We start from the raw sequence: 14,604 nt of genomic DNA on the forward strand, positions 1-14,604 counted from the left end.
TCTGTCTGTCAAATAAATAAATAAAAATCTTAAAAAAATAAAAAAGATCTTTGCTTTCATAAGCTCATGTGTGGTCTTCATTTTCTAGGTCAAAGAAGTTGTCCGTTCCAGCTTCCGTGGTTTCCAGGATAATGGGAAGGGGAGGGTGCAACATCACTGCTATACAAGACGTTACGGGTGCGCATATTGATGTGGATAAACAAAAAGACAAGAACGGCGAGAGAATGATCACCATAAGGTAATTGTGAAAAATGTGTATTACTCATTCTGTGTAGAAATTAAATGTTTTTTAGAAGCTAACTTTTGTTAGGTTGTGGTACAATCAAGAATTTTATTTAATGTTAAGATGACCTTTTTTTAAGTTTTTGATCATATTTTCGTGTTTTGTTTGTTTTCTCCCCAGGGGTGGTACCGAATCAACAAGATATGCAGTTCAACTTATCAATGCACTTATTCAAGATCCTGCTAAGGAACTGGAAGACTTGATTCCTAAAAATCATATCAGAACACCTGCCAGCACCAAATCCATCCATGCAAACTTCTCATCTGGAGTTGGCACCACAGCAGCTTCCAGTAAAAATGCATTTCCTTTGGGTGCTCCAGCTCTCGTAACATCACAAGCGACAACATTATCAACGTTCCAGCCAACTAATAAACTTAACAAGAACGTTCCAGCAAATGTACGTTCTTCCTTCCCAGTTTCTCTACCCTTGGCTTACCCCCACCCTCATTTTGCCCTGCTGGCTGCTCAGACTATGCAACAGATTCGGCATCCTCGCTTGCCCATGGCTCAGTTTGGAGGAACCTTTTCACCTTCTCCTAACACTTGGGGACCATTCCCAGTGAGACCTGTGAATCCTGGCAACACAAGTAGCTCTCCAAAGCATAATAACGCAGGCCGTCTACCTAACCAGAACGGGACTGTCTTACCCTCCGAGTCTGCTGGACTAGCTACTGCCAATTGTCCTATCACTGTCTCTTCCGTAGTTGCTGCCAGTCAGCAGCTATGTGTGACTAACACCCGGACTCCATCAGTCAGAAAGCAGTTGTTTGCCTGTGTGCCTAAGACGAGTCCTCCAGTGACAGTGATTTCTTCTGTGACAAGCACTTGTAGTTCCCTGCCTTCTGTTTCCTCTGCACCTCTCCCTAGCGGGCAAGTTCCCACCACGTTTCTGCCCGCGAGTACTCCTCAAGCACAGCTTTCTTCACAAAAGATGGAATCTTTCTCTGCCATGCTACCCCCCAAAGAGAAAGTGTCCACACAGGAGCAGGCCCTGGCGAACCTGTGCACCCCTTCTTCAACGGCCAATAGCTGCAGTAGCTCTGCCAGCAACACCCCGGGAGCTCCAGAAGCACACCCGGCCAGTAGTCCTGCTCCTCCCTCTGGCAGTACGCAGGACGAGACACAGCCGTCCAGTGTCTCTGATTTAAGTCCCATGGCAATGCCTTTTGCATCTAACGCAGAACCCGCTCCATTGACTCTGGCGTCACCCAGATTGGTTGCTGCCGATAATCAGGACACCAGTAATTTACCTCAGTTAGCTGTACCAGCACCTCGAGTTTCTCATCGAATGCAGCCCAGAGGTTCTTTTTACTCAGTGGTACCAAATGCAACTATACACCAGGATCCCCAGTCTATTTTTGTTACAAATCCAGTTCCTCTAACACCACCTCAAGGCCCACCAGCTGCAGTGCAGCTTTCTTCAGCCATGAACATTATGAATGGTTCTCAGATGCACATTAACCCAGCAAATAAATCTTTGCCACCTACATTTGGCCCGGCCACACTTTTCAATCACTTCAGTAGTCTTTTTGATAGCGGTCAGGTGCCAGCTAATCAGGGTTGGGGAGATGGTCCACTGTCCTCACGAGTTGCTGCAGATGCCTCTTTCACTGTTCAGTCAGCGTTCCTGGGTAACTCTGTACTTGGACACTTGGAAAATGTGCACCCCGACAACTCCAAGGCACCTGGCTTCAGACCACCTTCCCAGCGAGTTTCTACTAGTCCCGTTGGTAAGTTATGATGACTATTACTGCAGCTCAGTGTGGGGCTCTATCGGCATAACCGAATCCTCCATGATAATAAGAAAGCCGTTCTTTTATACATAATAGTCTATAATATTAAAGAAATGAGAGTATGTCATAAATACCCATTAATGATTGCTGATGGAGTGGGCAGAAATCTACATGCAGGTAAATCACTTACATACATTGAGCTGCTTTCTGTTGGCTTGATGATGTTTCTGTCCCTCATGGCAAGGAGGTTTTACCTTGCGTCAGTCCATTTTCTAAGAACTGGTGTGTTGGTATTACTAAAAAGGGACTTGGGATGTTTCAAGGATTCCACATTTGTGGACTTTTTTTTAAGTGAGTTTTCTTTTTCTTTTTTATTTATTTATTTGACAGAGAGAGATCACAAGTAGGCAGAGAGGGAGGGGGAAGCAGGCTCCCCGCTGAGCAGAGAGCCCAGGCTGGTCCCAGGACCCTGAGATCATGACCTGAGCCAAGGGCAGAGGCTTAACCCACTGAGCCACCCAGGTGCCCCATGTAGACATTTTTAAAATCATAGTGAGTATACGCATTTCTCATATTTAAAAAGTTTGTGTTACAAAGGTGTTAGGGACTAGTCCCTAATCTACATTATTCTATATTCTCAGACTTGGGTCCTCAGACTGAATGTTAAGGGTTGTTTGATAGTGTTCTTTATTATTGACATTAGATGGGGTTGACTAAAGAGATCCAATCATTTGTGGGCTCTTACTCTAAAAAGGCCAATTTAGATTCAGCACTTCAGTTTCTTGAAATTACAAATTAGCTGCTGAGGCGTTATAAAGAAGATATAGATATATAAGAGTCTAATGTTGGTTTGAAGATATTTAGAAGACCAGAATCTGTTTTCTAGAATCTAGGAGCCAAATTTCAGTCTATTCTACACTATTGTGAAAAACAAATGAGAAATCGCAGCTAACGTGGAGTGGGGGTAAGAAGCTCTTTTCTTCCCCTTGGAAAACTGTCTTTTGTAGCCCATCCTTCCATTTTGCTAATTATAAGCTGATCTGTGTGTTGAAAATTTGGGAGTTTATATGGTGTAGCCTTAGCTTTCATTTCAGATGTTTTCATTCACTCGTCTTTTCAGGAAAACATAGCTGTTTCATCATATTCAAGGAAATATATAAGCTTGCATAAAAGCATCTATGGTCCAAAATATTCTCTGGGATTTTTTTCTTCCATTTTCCATTTTTTTCTCATAAATCAGTATGTATTTTAACTTTTCATTTTGGGGAAACTTTTCATTTGAGGTTTTCAGAGGCCACAGGGTGAAAGAAGAATGTATTGCCAATGCTCAGGCAATCTGTGTGGAAGGCATTAATCTTTGAAATGGCTGGCACTAACATGTGACTTCCCAGTACCTTAGCCAATTTGACCTCAGATCTCTCATATTCCAGTATTAAACTCTTTGCACTCCACATACTGCCTCCCAGAAGGTGTACGGATTATGAATTTCTAGAAAAAAGAAGAAAAGGAAAGGAAATCATCCATCTGGTTTGGTAGAAAATGAGATTGGGGGACCTTAAGTACTTAGATCTATACCATCAAAATTATCTACTGCTAGTCAAAAGTAACCATTTTTTAGAAAGCAAGCATTAATCCTGGACCTTCCCTCTGAGGTCCAGGATTGGTAGGCTTGGCCTTTTACCGTAACTGCCTGTCTGGTTTCTTTTGTTGATCCTCTTCTTTCATGGATATAGTTTAATTCTACTGATTCACAGGTAAGAAATAGTAATACTGAAGACAGTAAGAGAAGGACGTGGAGAAATTGGAAACCTCAAATGCTGTCAGTGGAAATTCAAAGCAACTTGAGAAGAGAGTTATACGTAGTTACCGTATGATCCAGTAATTCCACTCCTAGGTGGAAGAGAAACATGTCTACACAAAAAATGAGTACACAGATGTTCATGGCAGCATAATAACTCAAAAGTGGAAACAACCCACTGCCCCACAACTGATAAATGCATAAATAAAATGTGTATTGCTATAATGGGATTACTACTCAACAGTAAAAAGGAGAGAAGTACTGATGCACATGACAGGATGGCGGAACCTTGAAAATACCATGCCCAGTGAAAGAACCAGTCACAAAAAAATCACATACTATATAATTGCATTTATATGAAATTTCCAGAATAGACCAATCTGTAGAGACAGAAAGTTTATAATTGGTTGTTTGGAGGGTGGAAAGTTATAAGTAATGGGTACAGAGTATCTTTTAGGAAAGATAAAAATGTTCTAAGATTGATTATGGTGATGGTTGCACAGCTCTGTGAATATGCTAAAAGCCTTTGAATTACATACTTTAAATGGATGAAGACCTGCTTGAGAGAAGTTGACAGTTTTTTATGTTGATATCAATTATCTTTTCCTGAGACAAGTATCTATAATCCTTTTCCAGACACTTGTTCCCTTTCTCTAATACATTCTCCAAAGAAAGCAGTGGCATTTGAAAAGACTGCTAAATTCAGTCTTTTGACAAATACACAAACTAGATAAAAACTTTCATATGCAACTGTTGATTTTTTTTTTATCAGATGGAATACTGAAATTATCTTTTTTTTTTTTTTTTTTTAAAGATTTTATTTATTTATTTGACAGACAGAGATCACAAGTAGGCAGAGAGGCAGGCAGAGAGAGAGAGAGAGAGAGAGAGGAGGAAGCAGGCTTCCTGCGGAGCAGAGAGCCCGATGCGGGGCTCGATCCCAGGACCCTGAGATCATGACCCAAGCCGAAGGCAGCAGCCCAAACCACTGAGCCACCCAGGCGCCCCTGAAATTATCTTTAATAGGGTACTCTTCCTCATTAGGAAGGAAACATTGGTAGATCATGTTATTCATCTCCCATAGGAAATAACTATTTTATATTGATGAATAGCTGTACTTTGAGATTTTCCCCAGAAGACGAAGCAGAAGTGATTAATTGGTACCATTTAGTCACAACATGCTCACATTTCAGCCCCTCCAATGAAAGCTTTGAGATTTATCCAGAACATCATTCCAGGTGACTGCCGTTCTTAAACGTTGGGCTCACTCCTCTGTATCTAGTGCTGTTTGGTGATGATTCATCAGGACTTCAAGAGTAAAATTCGTTTGGGCCATAATATAGGGCCACATACGTGGGTTATTTTTGCTGTGATCTACAAAAATAAACTGCATGCTTTCTTCTCTTTTAAAAAGGAATTAAGTAAACTTTGGACTTTCAGTTTTAAAACCTTGGCTAATTGGATGTCTCGGACCTGTTTTCTTTCAGGCTTACCATCCATTGATCCATCAGGCAGCTCCCCATCTTCCTCTTCTGCTCCTCTGACAAGTTTTTCCGGCATCCCAGGAACACGGGTTTTCCTGCAAGGGCCAGCTCCTGTTGGGACTCCAAGTTTCAACAGGCAACATTTTTCCCCCCATCCTTGGACAAGCGCCTCAAACTCATGTAGGAATCCTGGAGGAACTCTTCCCAAAGAGTCTTGAATAAGCTATTAAACCATTTGTTTCAGGAAACACTGCATAGTAACTCTAGTAAAAGTTTAGTAAACTAAAGTTAATGGTATGATGGTATTCTGATACCTAAGGTTTGAATTGGAGGCCTGTCAAAAATTGTCAGTCATTTATAGGATAGAAAACTTGAGAGGGGTCAAGCTGTCTTTCCAAGCCAGAAATGTTTACACAGGGAGTTGGATCAAGAAAAGAGGTACTACACTTAGTTTTATAAAAAGGACCCTTTGGGGATAGTATTGCAATATAATTTCTTAAGTCCGAAAAGTAGATTTTTTTTTTTTTTTGAAAAGTAGATTTATGTATCTAGTCATTTTGGTATGATTCTTAGCTTATTTTTACATTTTAGGAAACCAAATTATGTGCTCGCTTCGGCAGCACATATACTAAAAATAGGAAACCGAATTATTACCACTTATAAGTGAACATATGCCTTTGTTCTTCTTATTTTTCTCAATATTTAGAACAGATGAAGTTCTCACAGTACTTGAACAGGATTTGATTTTTTAAAATGAGCTTCGTGAGGCAGTCAATTAATATTGGCCCTTTTGACAGGGAAAACTACCAACATTACCTGAGAGTCCCATTAGGAAACAAAACCATGAATTGAATCCAAGATATTTGCTAACATATAACCTTTCTTCGTTATGGAAAAAAGGGCCATAGGAAGAGAAAAAAAGAGAACAGCTAAAGAGAGAAGGCCACCAGCTCTTTTCCAAACAATATGCTAATTATTGTACAAACATTGCCACATTTAAGTTAATTTAAAATCTGACAGGTTATGTTTTGAGAAGACTGTTTAGAGCTAGAATAAAAATTAATATGGCTTTCATCCTTTTTAGCTTTGTTCAGCAATCTGGAAAACAATTTTTAGAGTATTTGCTTATACTTCGTATGTACGGAAGTAGTGTAGGATAATATTCATAGAACTTATGTGCTTTCACTTGAAAGATCTTATAAAATGAAATTTTTCTTACAGAACCTGTGTTGTGAAATAGGTCTTTCCAACAAGGTTTCTCATATTCTTATAATTAGTTTTTAATGTAATAAAACAATAGAGAAATATTTTGCCACCAGGTGACTCTCCTATTCCATCTGTTTCTTCGGGATCATCTTCACCTCTTTCAGCCACCTCTGCCCCACCAACTTTGGGCCAACCAAAAGGAGGCAGTGCCAGTCAGGATCGAAAGATACCTCCCCCCATTGGAACAGAGAGGCTAGCCCGGATTCGGCAAGGAGGATCTGTCGCACAAGCCCCTGTGGGGACCAGTTTTGTTGCTCCTGTTGGACACAGTGGGATCTGGTCATTTGGAGTCAACGCTATGTCAGGTATAGTTGCCTTGTCTTCTTTTTGGAAGGATATCTCCAGTAAGTTGTGGGATTTTGCCATTAAGGCTTAGTTCCTTGGGCGCCTGGGTGGCTTAGTGGGTTAAAGCCTCTTCCTTCGGCTCAGGTCATGATCCTAGGGTCCTGGGATGGAGCCCCGCATCGGGCTCTCTGCTTGGCAGGGAGCCTGCTTCCCTTCCCCTTTCTGTCTGCCTCTCTGCCTACTTGTGATCTCTTGTCAAATAAACAAATAAAATATTTAATAAATAAATAAATAAATAAATAAATGAAACTTAGTTCCTTAAAACCAAATGGCTTAGTTCCTACACTTAACAGTCAGTATGGGTGTTTATACTTTCGAAGAATTCAGTCATATTCAGAGTTTGGAATGTTGGTTTGGTTTATACATAATAATATCTGTAATACATGTTATAAAAATAAGTATAGATTAGAAGTAGAAGATTCAAAGTGTACTTCCCTTCCCTTTTAAGCTTTCCAGTAATGGGATAATCATTTATATTCTTTCAGAGAGCATAAGTGCTCTCTTTCAAAGGATTAGGTAGAATATTTGGGGTATTCAAAGGACTTCACTCAGTTTTCTAGGAACTGATTTGTTTCACTTTGCAAAGATTGTCATCAACATGCACTGAACTTTTCAGAGGAGTGAGTGTGATAAAATTCAGTATGAAAAAAGTTCAAGTAGTAATATTTTGCTATTTTACTCCAATAAATATCAAACCCTGTCCTCAATTCTTCTTTCCAGAAGGCTTATCAGGTTGGTCACAGTCTGTGATAGGGAACCATCCAATGCATCAACAATTATCAGACCCAAGCACATTCTCCCAGCATCAACCAATGGAGAGAGATGATTCTGGAATGGTAGCCCCCTCTAACATTTTTCATCAACCTATGGCAAGCAGTTTTCTGGATTTTTCTAAAGTGAGTCAACAAACATCACTGTAACTTGTTTAACACTTTGCCAGCCAATGTTAAGGAATAGTTTGTATTGAAATAATTCTCTCTTTTGGTGTAACAAGCTTGTTTCCATGACTTGGCCAGGTCTTTTCGTAGAGTTTCCCTTTTCTTCTTAGCACAAACTTACTGATGAAACTAAAATACAGAAAAGTTGAGGGTATTCTGTGTGTTCGTCAAAGTTGAGAAATTTCCTGATGATACTGGATTTAGTTGGGGGGATTTTCTTCTTGTTGAAAAGTGTTACTAATGCAGGTAAACCACTTTTGGTTTTTCAACACTGCATGATTCTGTATTTTTAAAGGATCCGCGGGAGTTTTGTGGATGAAAGGAAATTGGAGAGAGCTAACGTTTACCTTCAGGATTAAGCTTTTTGCTTTCTTTCATAGGGTCTGCCAATTTCCATGTATGGAGGCACCATAATACCCTCCCATCCTCAGCTTGCTGATGTTCCAGGTGGACCTCTGTTTAATGGACTTCACAACCCAGATCCTGCTTGGAACCCTATGATAAAAGTTATTCAAAATTCTACTGAATGCACTGATGCCCAGCAGGTAAAATAGACTTAGTGCTCTCTTATTTTGTCATGTCACTCTTTTAATTCTTTGGGTAATGCAAATTCTGAATATCAAGTCATGACATCTGACCACCTTCATCTGAACTAAGTTTTTCAGTAACAGTGTGATGCTTCTGAACATTTTATCTCATGTATGTGCATTCTTCCTAGGCAGAAACAGTGAATTGCCATTGCATTTATATATTCATTTTGTAACTGTCTAAAGATTCCTAATTAGAAATTCCAATTTTTCCTCCCCCTTTTCAGATTTGGCCTGGCACGTGGGCTCCTCATATTGGAAACATGCATCTCAAATATGTCAACTAAGTTAGAAGGTCTTATTCTTTAGCCTTGTTTGAGAAACCTTGGAAGAACCTGGGGATTTTTTTTTTTTTTTTTTTTTTTTTTTTTAATGTGCCTAACTAAGAAAATTTCTCTGAGGCGTTAGCAATGGAGATTTGATTTGCCCATTGTATAAGAACGAAGTGATTTCCTATCCACCTGATTATGTTCTCTGGTTAGTTTAGCCATTTTGAACTTAGTGCTTTTGGCTAAACATACTGAATGCTACTTGTATGCAGAAGAGAATTAGATGATTACATGTTTCAACCTTTTAGGGTGGTAAATACATGTACAATTGTTTACATACTTAAAAGGAAAAAGTTGAGTAAATTTCTTGTCATATAGTGGCTCTACTTAATGTAGCCTGTATTAATGTGAAATATTTACCAGAATATTCAATAAAAAGATGAACAGTGTTTAGAAGTGGGGTGTGATCCTTTCAGTGGTCATGCAGCTATTACCCAATCCACAGTCCTATTGAACCAGTTTGTTAATACTATATTTCTAATAGGCGTCTCACATGTTACACCTTAGAGATCTTTTTTAGACTGCTTTGAAAAAGCGTTTTGAAGACTAGTTATCTACCTATTTTGTGTTAAACAGTCCTTATTTCCTTGTTCTCTTCTGTATCATTTTATAAGTAGGACTAAGTTTCAAGCCCCTGCAATGTGTCTTATGTGACTTTAGTAGATAGGCCTTTGCTGGGGTTACCTCCTTAAAGATCATAAGTATCAATAAAGACCATAGGATTGCAATCAGATGACACTGAACAAACCTAGGGACACCCAAATTCTCAACTTCACATTCTTTTGTGCTTCCTGGCTTTTATCTGAAGACTTATTTGGTTACAGTGTTTTATGTTTTTATTTGGGTTGGGACACAGGAGTGGATGGGAGTGCCTCCCGTAATACTGTGGTATTGTTGAATCAGCAGAGTAATCATTATAAATGTGTGACTAATTCTGGGCTTAGTTCCACAGCCCTAAGTATGAAGAGCCAATGTGTTTAACAAGCTAAACAGAGGAACACTAGAGCGGATTGCCTTGGCCAAACTATAGGCTATGCCAAGAACCTGATGCAATAGAGAAGGAAAAACAACCCTCTGAAAAGAACAGTCATTAAACTTTTCATGTTTAATACATTGGAACTTCCTGGTTTTATGTATATGCACTCTAGAAGAGAAAACAAGAAAATGCTTCAGGCTGATAGAGAAGTCAAAACACATATCAAGGAAAAAAGAACATACAAAAAACAGTAACTGGCAGCAGAGCCATACCAGCAGCACTTTTCAATTCTCATGCCACCAAAAGTTCTTAAGCTTCTCTGCCTGGCTCCTAAAGCCACTCCTAAGTGAGACACCCCAAGTTCTGTGTTAGACATGCCTGGGTCTTTTGTATTCCATATCACAACTATGAGAGCTTCTTTAATGTCATTTCTTGTTTCCTATTTTGAATGGATTTGAATGGATTCACAGGTGTTGAAGTTACTGCTTTTTTTAGTACTTGATAACCACATCAAGTATTCTCAAAAGAACCCTGGGATCCCCTATATATCTTGCTGTTTCTGTTTACCACTAACAACAACAACAACAAAAATCACCTAATATTAGTGAAATGAATGAAACTACTCTTGATTGAAACATGCACTAGTGAGACATAATATTAAGAAAATTATTCAGTGGGACAAAAATGATTTTCCTGTGTTAAGAGTCTACAATACATTAAAATTATCTGGAAGAGCTCTTAACCCTGTCTTTTGCACCTTGAGGATAACAGAATGAGAAATTTTATCTCAGGTCAAGAACTAGAATCCATGAGAAGAGGGGACAATTAGAAGAACCCCTAGGAGGATTAGGAAGAAAGAGGAGTTGTGTAGTCAGTAGTAGTTACTCAGGATACCCTCCTCCTTGCCCTCTTACTGGCACTGCCTTCTTTTCTTTCTGTTTGGATCCCTCCTCCCCAATCCATTTTGTTTGCTATAATCTCTTCTTCCTCTGTCTTGCCTCTTCCTGGCATTATTTTACTGCTCTTTTACCAACCTGAACCTTGGATTAAACCTAGCTCAGGTAAGAACTTAATTACTTTAAAAATATATGAGGGATCTGGGGGGAGGCAGCATGGGTATAGTGAAATAAGCCTAAATTCTGTTTTCATTTCTGACACTTGAAGCTCTATGACCTTAGGCAAGTCATTTTTCATTTCTGGGCTTCACTTTCCTCATCTGAAAATAAAATTGAATGTAAATGAACTCAAAAGAGCCACCTAGTGCTAACACAGATTTTCTCCTTTTTCTTGTGAATGAGAATATATGGGATGGGAATACTGGAAGCCAGTAGAATGTTTACATTTCTGAGATTTGAGAGTCCCTACCATTGGTTCTCACCTGGAATCAGAAGCCTGCTCTTGTGTGGGACAGTACTGATTTTGAAATTTTAATAGAGGCAGAAGAAAACCTTGCACATTCATAGTAAGACCTGACATCATTAAGAAACATCCTATTGAGGCATAGATCAAACCACATGAGAATAACAGCTCTTTCAAGGAATAAAAATATATCATAGAGGTTTCTGGACCCACTTATTTCTAGTAGTAGTGTAATAAAATTCCACCACCAATAAAATTATTGATGTTTTAAGACCCTTTAAACCTATTGTGGCTACAGTGTGCTGACTTGCCCTTTTATAGGCCAGTCTGCTTCCTTCAGTCCCTGCTCTCAAAGGGGAAATCCCATCACCTCAGCTAACCAGACCGAAGAAGAGAGTTGGACAGCCAATGGTGGCCTCTCCTAATCAGAGGTAAGAAGTCTCAGGACTTGAAACTACAATTTTCATCTCTTGTAGGTTCCAGCCAAATCCTCCTCCCATCCTCAAAGTTAGCCCAGGAGGGAACCATCCTCAGTTTGAGGTGTCTTGTAGAAGGGGAAAGGCTAATCATATTATAGTTTCAAGCCAAACAAAAAGGAGTGGTTAGTATACTTGATTCTGGCCCACTGTTTGAGAACTTTGGACTCCATTGTAAACCCAGAAGTGGCAAATAAGCCTGTAGCAAAACAGCTTCTGAACATCTTGTTCTCCAGCCCTAGATCTCTTCTACCAAGAAGTACTGCTGGTTATGACGTCTTCCCAGTGGACCCTGTCCTGGGGTGAGGGGCTGTGATAATACTCTATTTTCTATTTGCCCTTAAAGATTTGTCACCATTTGCCATCAGGCAGATTCTTTACCTCTTCTTTATTCTGTAGCAAATGAGGGAGAGAAAGATGGTTTTAAGTATCCAGAACTTAATGTTTATTAAGACCACTTCCAATCTAAGACCTGATCTGAACAACAGGATCATGAATCTCGCCTCCAGACTGCCAGCCTGTTTTATCTTTTACCTCCTGTTTTATCTTCATGGTATTGGTATAAGTCCAAAGTAGTTTTTCTGGTAGCAAAAACCTGATATTCCCTTATAGGCTTAATCAGATCTCTACAGTTGGAGCCTGGGCATAGGTCTTTTTCTTTTCTTCCTTTTTTTTTTTCCTTTCTTGTGCACTTGTCTGTTTTAAGCTCCCTAATGGGTAATCAGTGTTGAGCCTCTGATTTAAACTCTCAGTCTTTCATACAGATTGCATGCATGATGTATGTGGCTTTCTCCCTAAGGCTAATGACCTATCTCTAGTTCCCCAGCCCTTACAGCGCACAGCACCTCAAAAGTAAGCATGTAGCAACAGTATTATAGTTGTAGTAACTACTGCTGTCAGTTTTAACAGAAGGGTGACCTCACTTCAACAGTGATCCTTCTTGAAAACTTTTGACACTTCTCTGTCTCTTGTGGTGAATCCTCTTCCACCACCTCTTAAATAAATGTTGATGTACTCAGGGCTCTTCTTAAGCTATATCTTCTGTCCAGGTGATCTCATCCGATACTCTTGGATTGCATTCCACCTAGATCCAAATCACTAGCCCAGATTTCTCCCCCTTAGCTTCAGACCCATATATCTAGCTGCTGTGCTGTCTCATCTCAGCATTCCACACATACTGTACATTCCCCAATGTAAGATAATGCTTTTCTTATTTTCTCTGTTATATTAGGGGGTACTACTACTACCAAGAATTTTTCTTTTTTTTTTTTTTTCTACCAAGACTTTCAAGTCAGAAGACTGGAAATTATCCTAGCTTAGCTCCCTCTCTCTCACTCCACCCTTAATCAATCACCTTCTCTTTCCCCCTTCTGTGTATGGCAATCCTGACCACTTCTCTCCATCCTCATAGGCACTGCCCTTCGGTCCACCCTGTTTCACTAGGCTAGAATCTTCACCTTCATTCTCACCGTCCCTCCATCCTATTCCTCACTGCTCCAACCAGATTTACCTCAAAAACTGAGCTGTATTAGATGTCCCCCCACAATCTGCTCCCCAGCCTTACCTTCCAGCACTATCAAGACCCTTCTTGGTATACGCCACTTTGTAAGAGGCTCAGAAACATTTTGGAACAATAAAATATAAATATCCTTGCTCCCTGAAGTGCTACTCTAGGGACCTGCAGACCTAAGGGACTGCATCATCTGGAATCTTGCTAAAAACTTACACTCTCAGGTCCCACCCTCAACTTAACATATCAAAATTCTCATTTATAAGCTCTCCAGGTAATTTATGTGCACATTAAAATTTGAGAAGCACTGAGTTATAAAATAGTTTTTGGTTTTTTTTTTTTTTAATGAGTGGAGAAATCAGAGCTACAGGAAAATCTGATGAAGTCAGAACTGAAGTAACATTAATACTGTTAAATGCATGATACCTGGTGGTCTGCACTTAGTGGGGGGAGGGGTGGTAATACTGATTTTGAGGAAATCCGAAGACTACTTGATCAAATCAAGATTTTTAGTATATGTACGTACTAGGCTTAATACTTTCTTTTCCACCACCCCTCTCCTGCCTCCTTTCATATCAGTGTCTACATCAAAATATCCCCAAAGGCCAGACTCTGATCTTCCATCCCAGGGGCCTAAAGACCAAGTCCTCCTCACCAGCCCTCTGCCGTTCCTTAGTTTCCCGAGGTTAGCTGTGGCAGCAAGATCAAAGAGCAAGCCTCTGTCCCACAACATCTATTCATTATTCTGTCCAGGTATTACTTCTTCCAAAGAGGCCACCCCCTCTCCCTGACCTTCCCCTTCCTGCTGTGCACCAGACCATCCGCCACTTTTTACCCTGTCCTGTAATTAATTAATGGGAGGCAGTCCCCAACTGTGCTAAAGAGCACAGGCTTTGGAATCAGATACATTCAGGTCTGAATCCCAGTTCCCCCTCCTGCAAGATACGACTTTGAACCAGTTTTTAACCTCTCTTTCCTTTCCTCACCTGTACAATGTGGCTAATAATAGTACTTTACTGTCCAAAACTGTTAAGAGAAATGGGTGAATTAACACATGACAGTAACGTGTTAATACCTCCCTGGTCCCAGGCGCCCTGTCCAAACAGTAAATAGTAAATAGCTGAGTGGCTCCAGCTCTCAGAGTCGGACTGGCCTCTATTAAGCCTGGAGGAACGGAAGGCCTGTGCGGGACTGCTTTCAACTCTCCCCTAGTCGGGCTTGCCCCCTCGTGAGTAAGGCGGGACCGTCGAATTGAGTGACGGCTCGTGGCCCGCCCCGGGCGTGACGTCGTCCTGGTGTTGTTGCTGCGGTCGCACGTGGTCTACCGAGTCTGCTTCAGTGTTAGCTGCGCTCCGCGTCCTCGGCGCCAGCCGATTGCCTTCCTGCTCGTCCCGCTCGCTATGTCCACCTCCACGAGCTGCCCAATTCCCGGGGGCAGGGACCGACTGCCCGACTGCTACAGCACCACGCCGGGGGGCACGCTATACGCCACTACCCCGGGAGGTCAGCGGGCCGGGCTG

The 14,604-nt window shown here is 40.7% G+C and overlaps 1 protein-coding gene across 10 annotated transcripts in view; it reads left to right on the plus strand.

Moving 5' to 3' along the window:
• Positions 1-14,604, plus strand: part of ANKHD1 (ankyrin repeat and KH domain containing 1) — a 131,506-nt gene that overhangs the window by 115,116 nt on the left and 1,786 nt on the right. For 4 of the 10 annotated variants that reach the window (XM_059417739.1, XM_059417740.1, XM_059417735.1 and 1 more), the window contains 7 exons: positions 89-238; positions 404-2,013; positions 5,302-5,478; positions 6,618-6,869; positions 7,630-7,805; positions 8,228-8,392; positions 11,420-11,529. In XM_059417739.1, coding sequence (XP_059273722.1) covers positions 89-238; positions 404-2,013; positions 5,302-5,478; positions 6,618-6,869; positions 7,630-7,805; positions 8,228-8,392; positions 11,420-11,529 — 2,640 coding nt within the window. Of the gene's footprint in view, positions 1-88; positions 239-403; positions 2,014-5,301; positions 5,479-6,617; positions 6,870-7,629; positions 7,806-8,227; positions 8,393-8,661; positions 9,153-11,419; positions 11,530-14,604 lie in introns of those variants that run through there. The other 6 variants (XM_059417734.1, XM_059417736.1, XM_059417737.1 and 3 more) reach the window with 4 other exon arrangements.

This window comes from Mustela nigripes, chromosome 12, assembly GCF_022355385.1.
Source record: "Mustela nigripes isolate SB6536 chromosome 12, MUSNIG.SB6536, whole genome shotgun sequence".
Lineage (NCBI taxonomy): Eukaryota > Metazoa > Chordata > Mammalia > Carnivora > Mustelidae > Mustela > Mustela nigripes.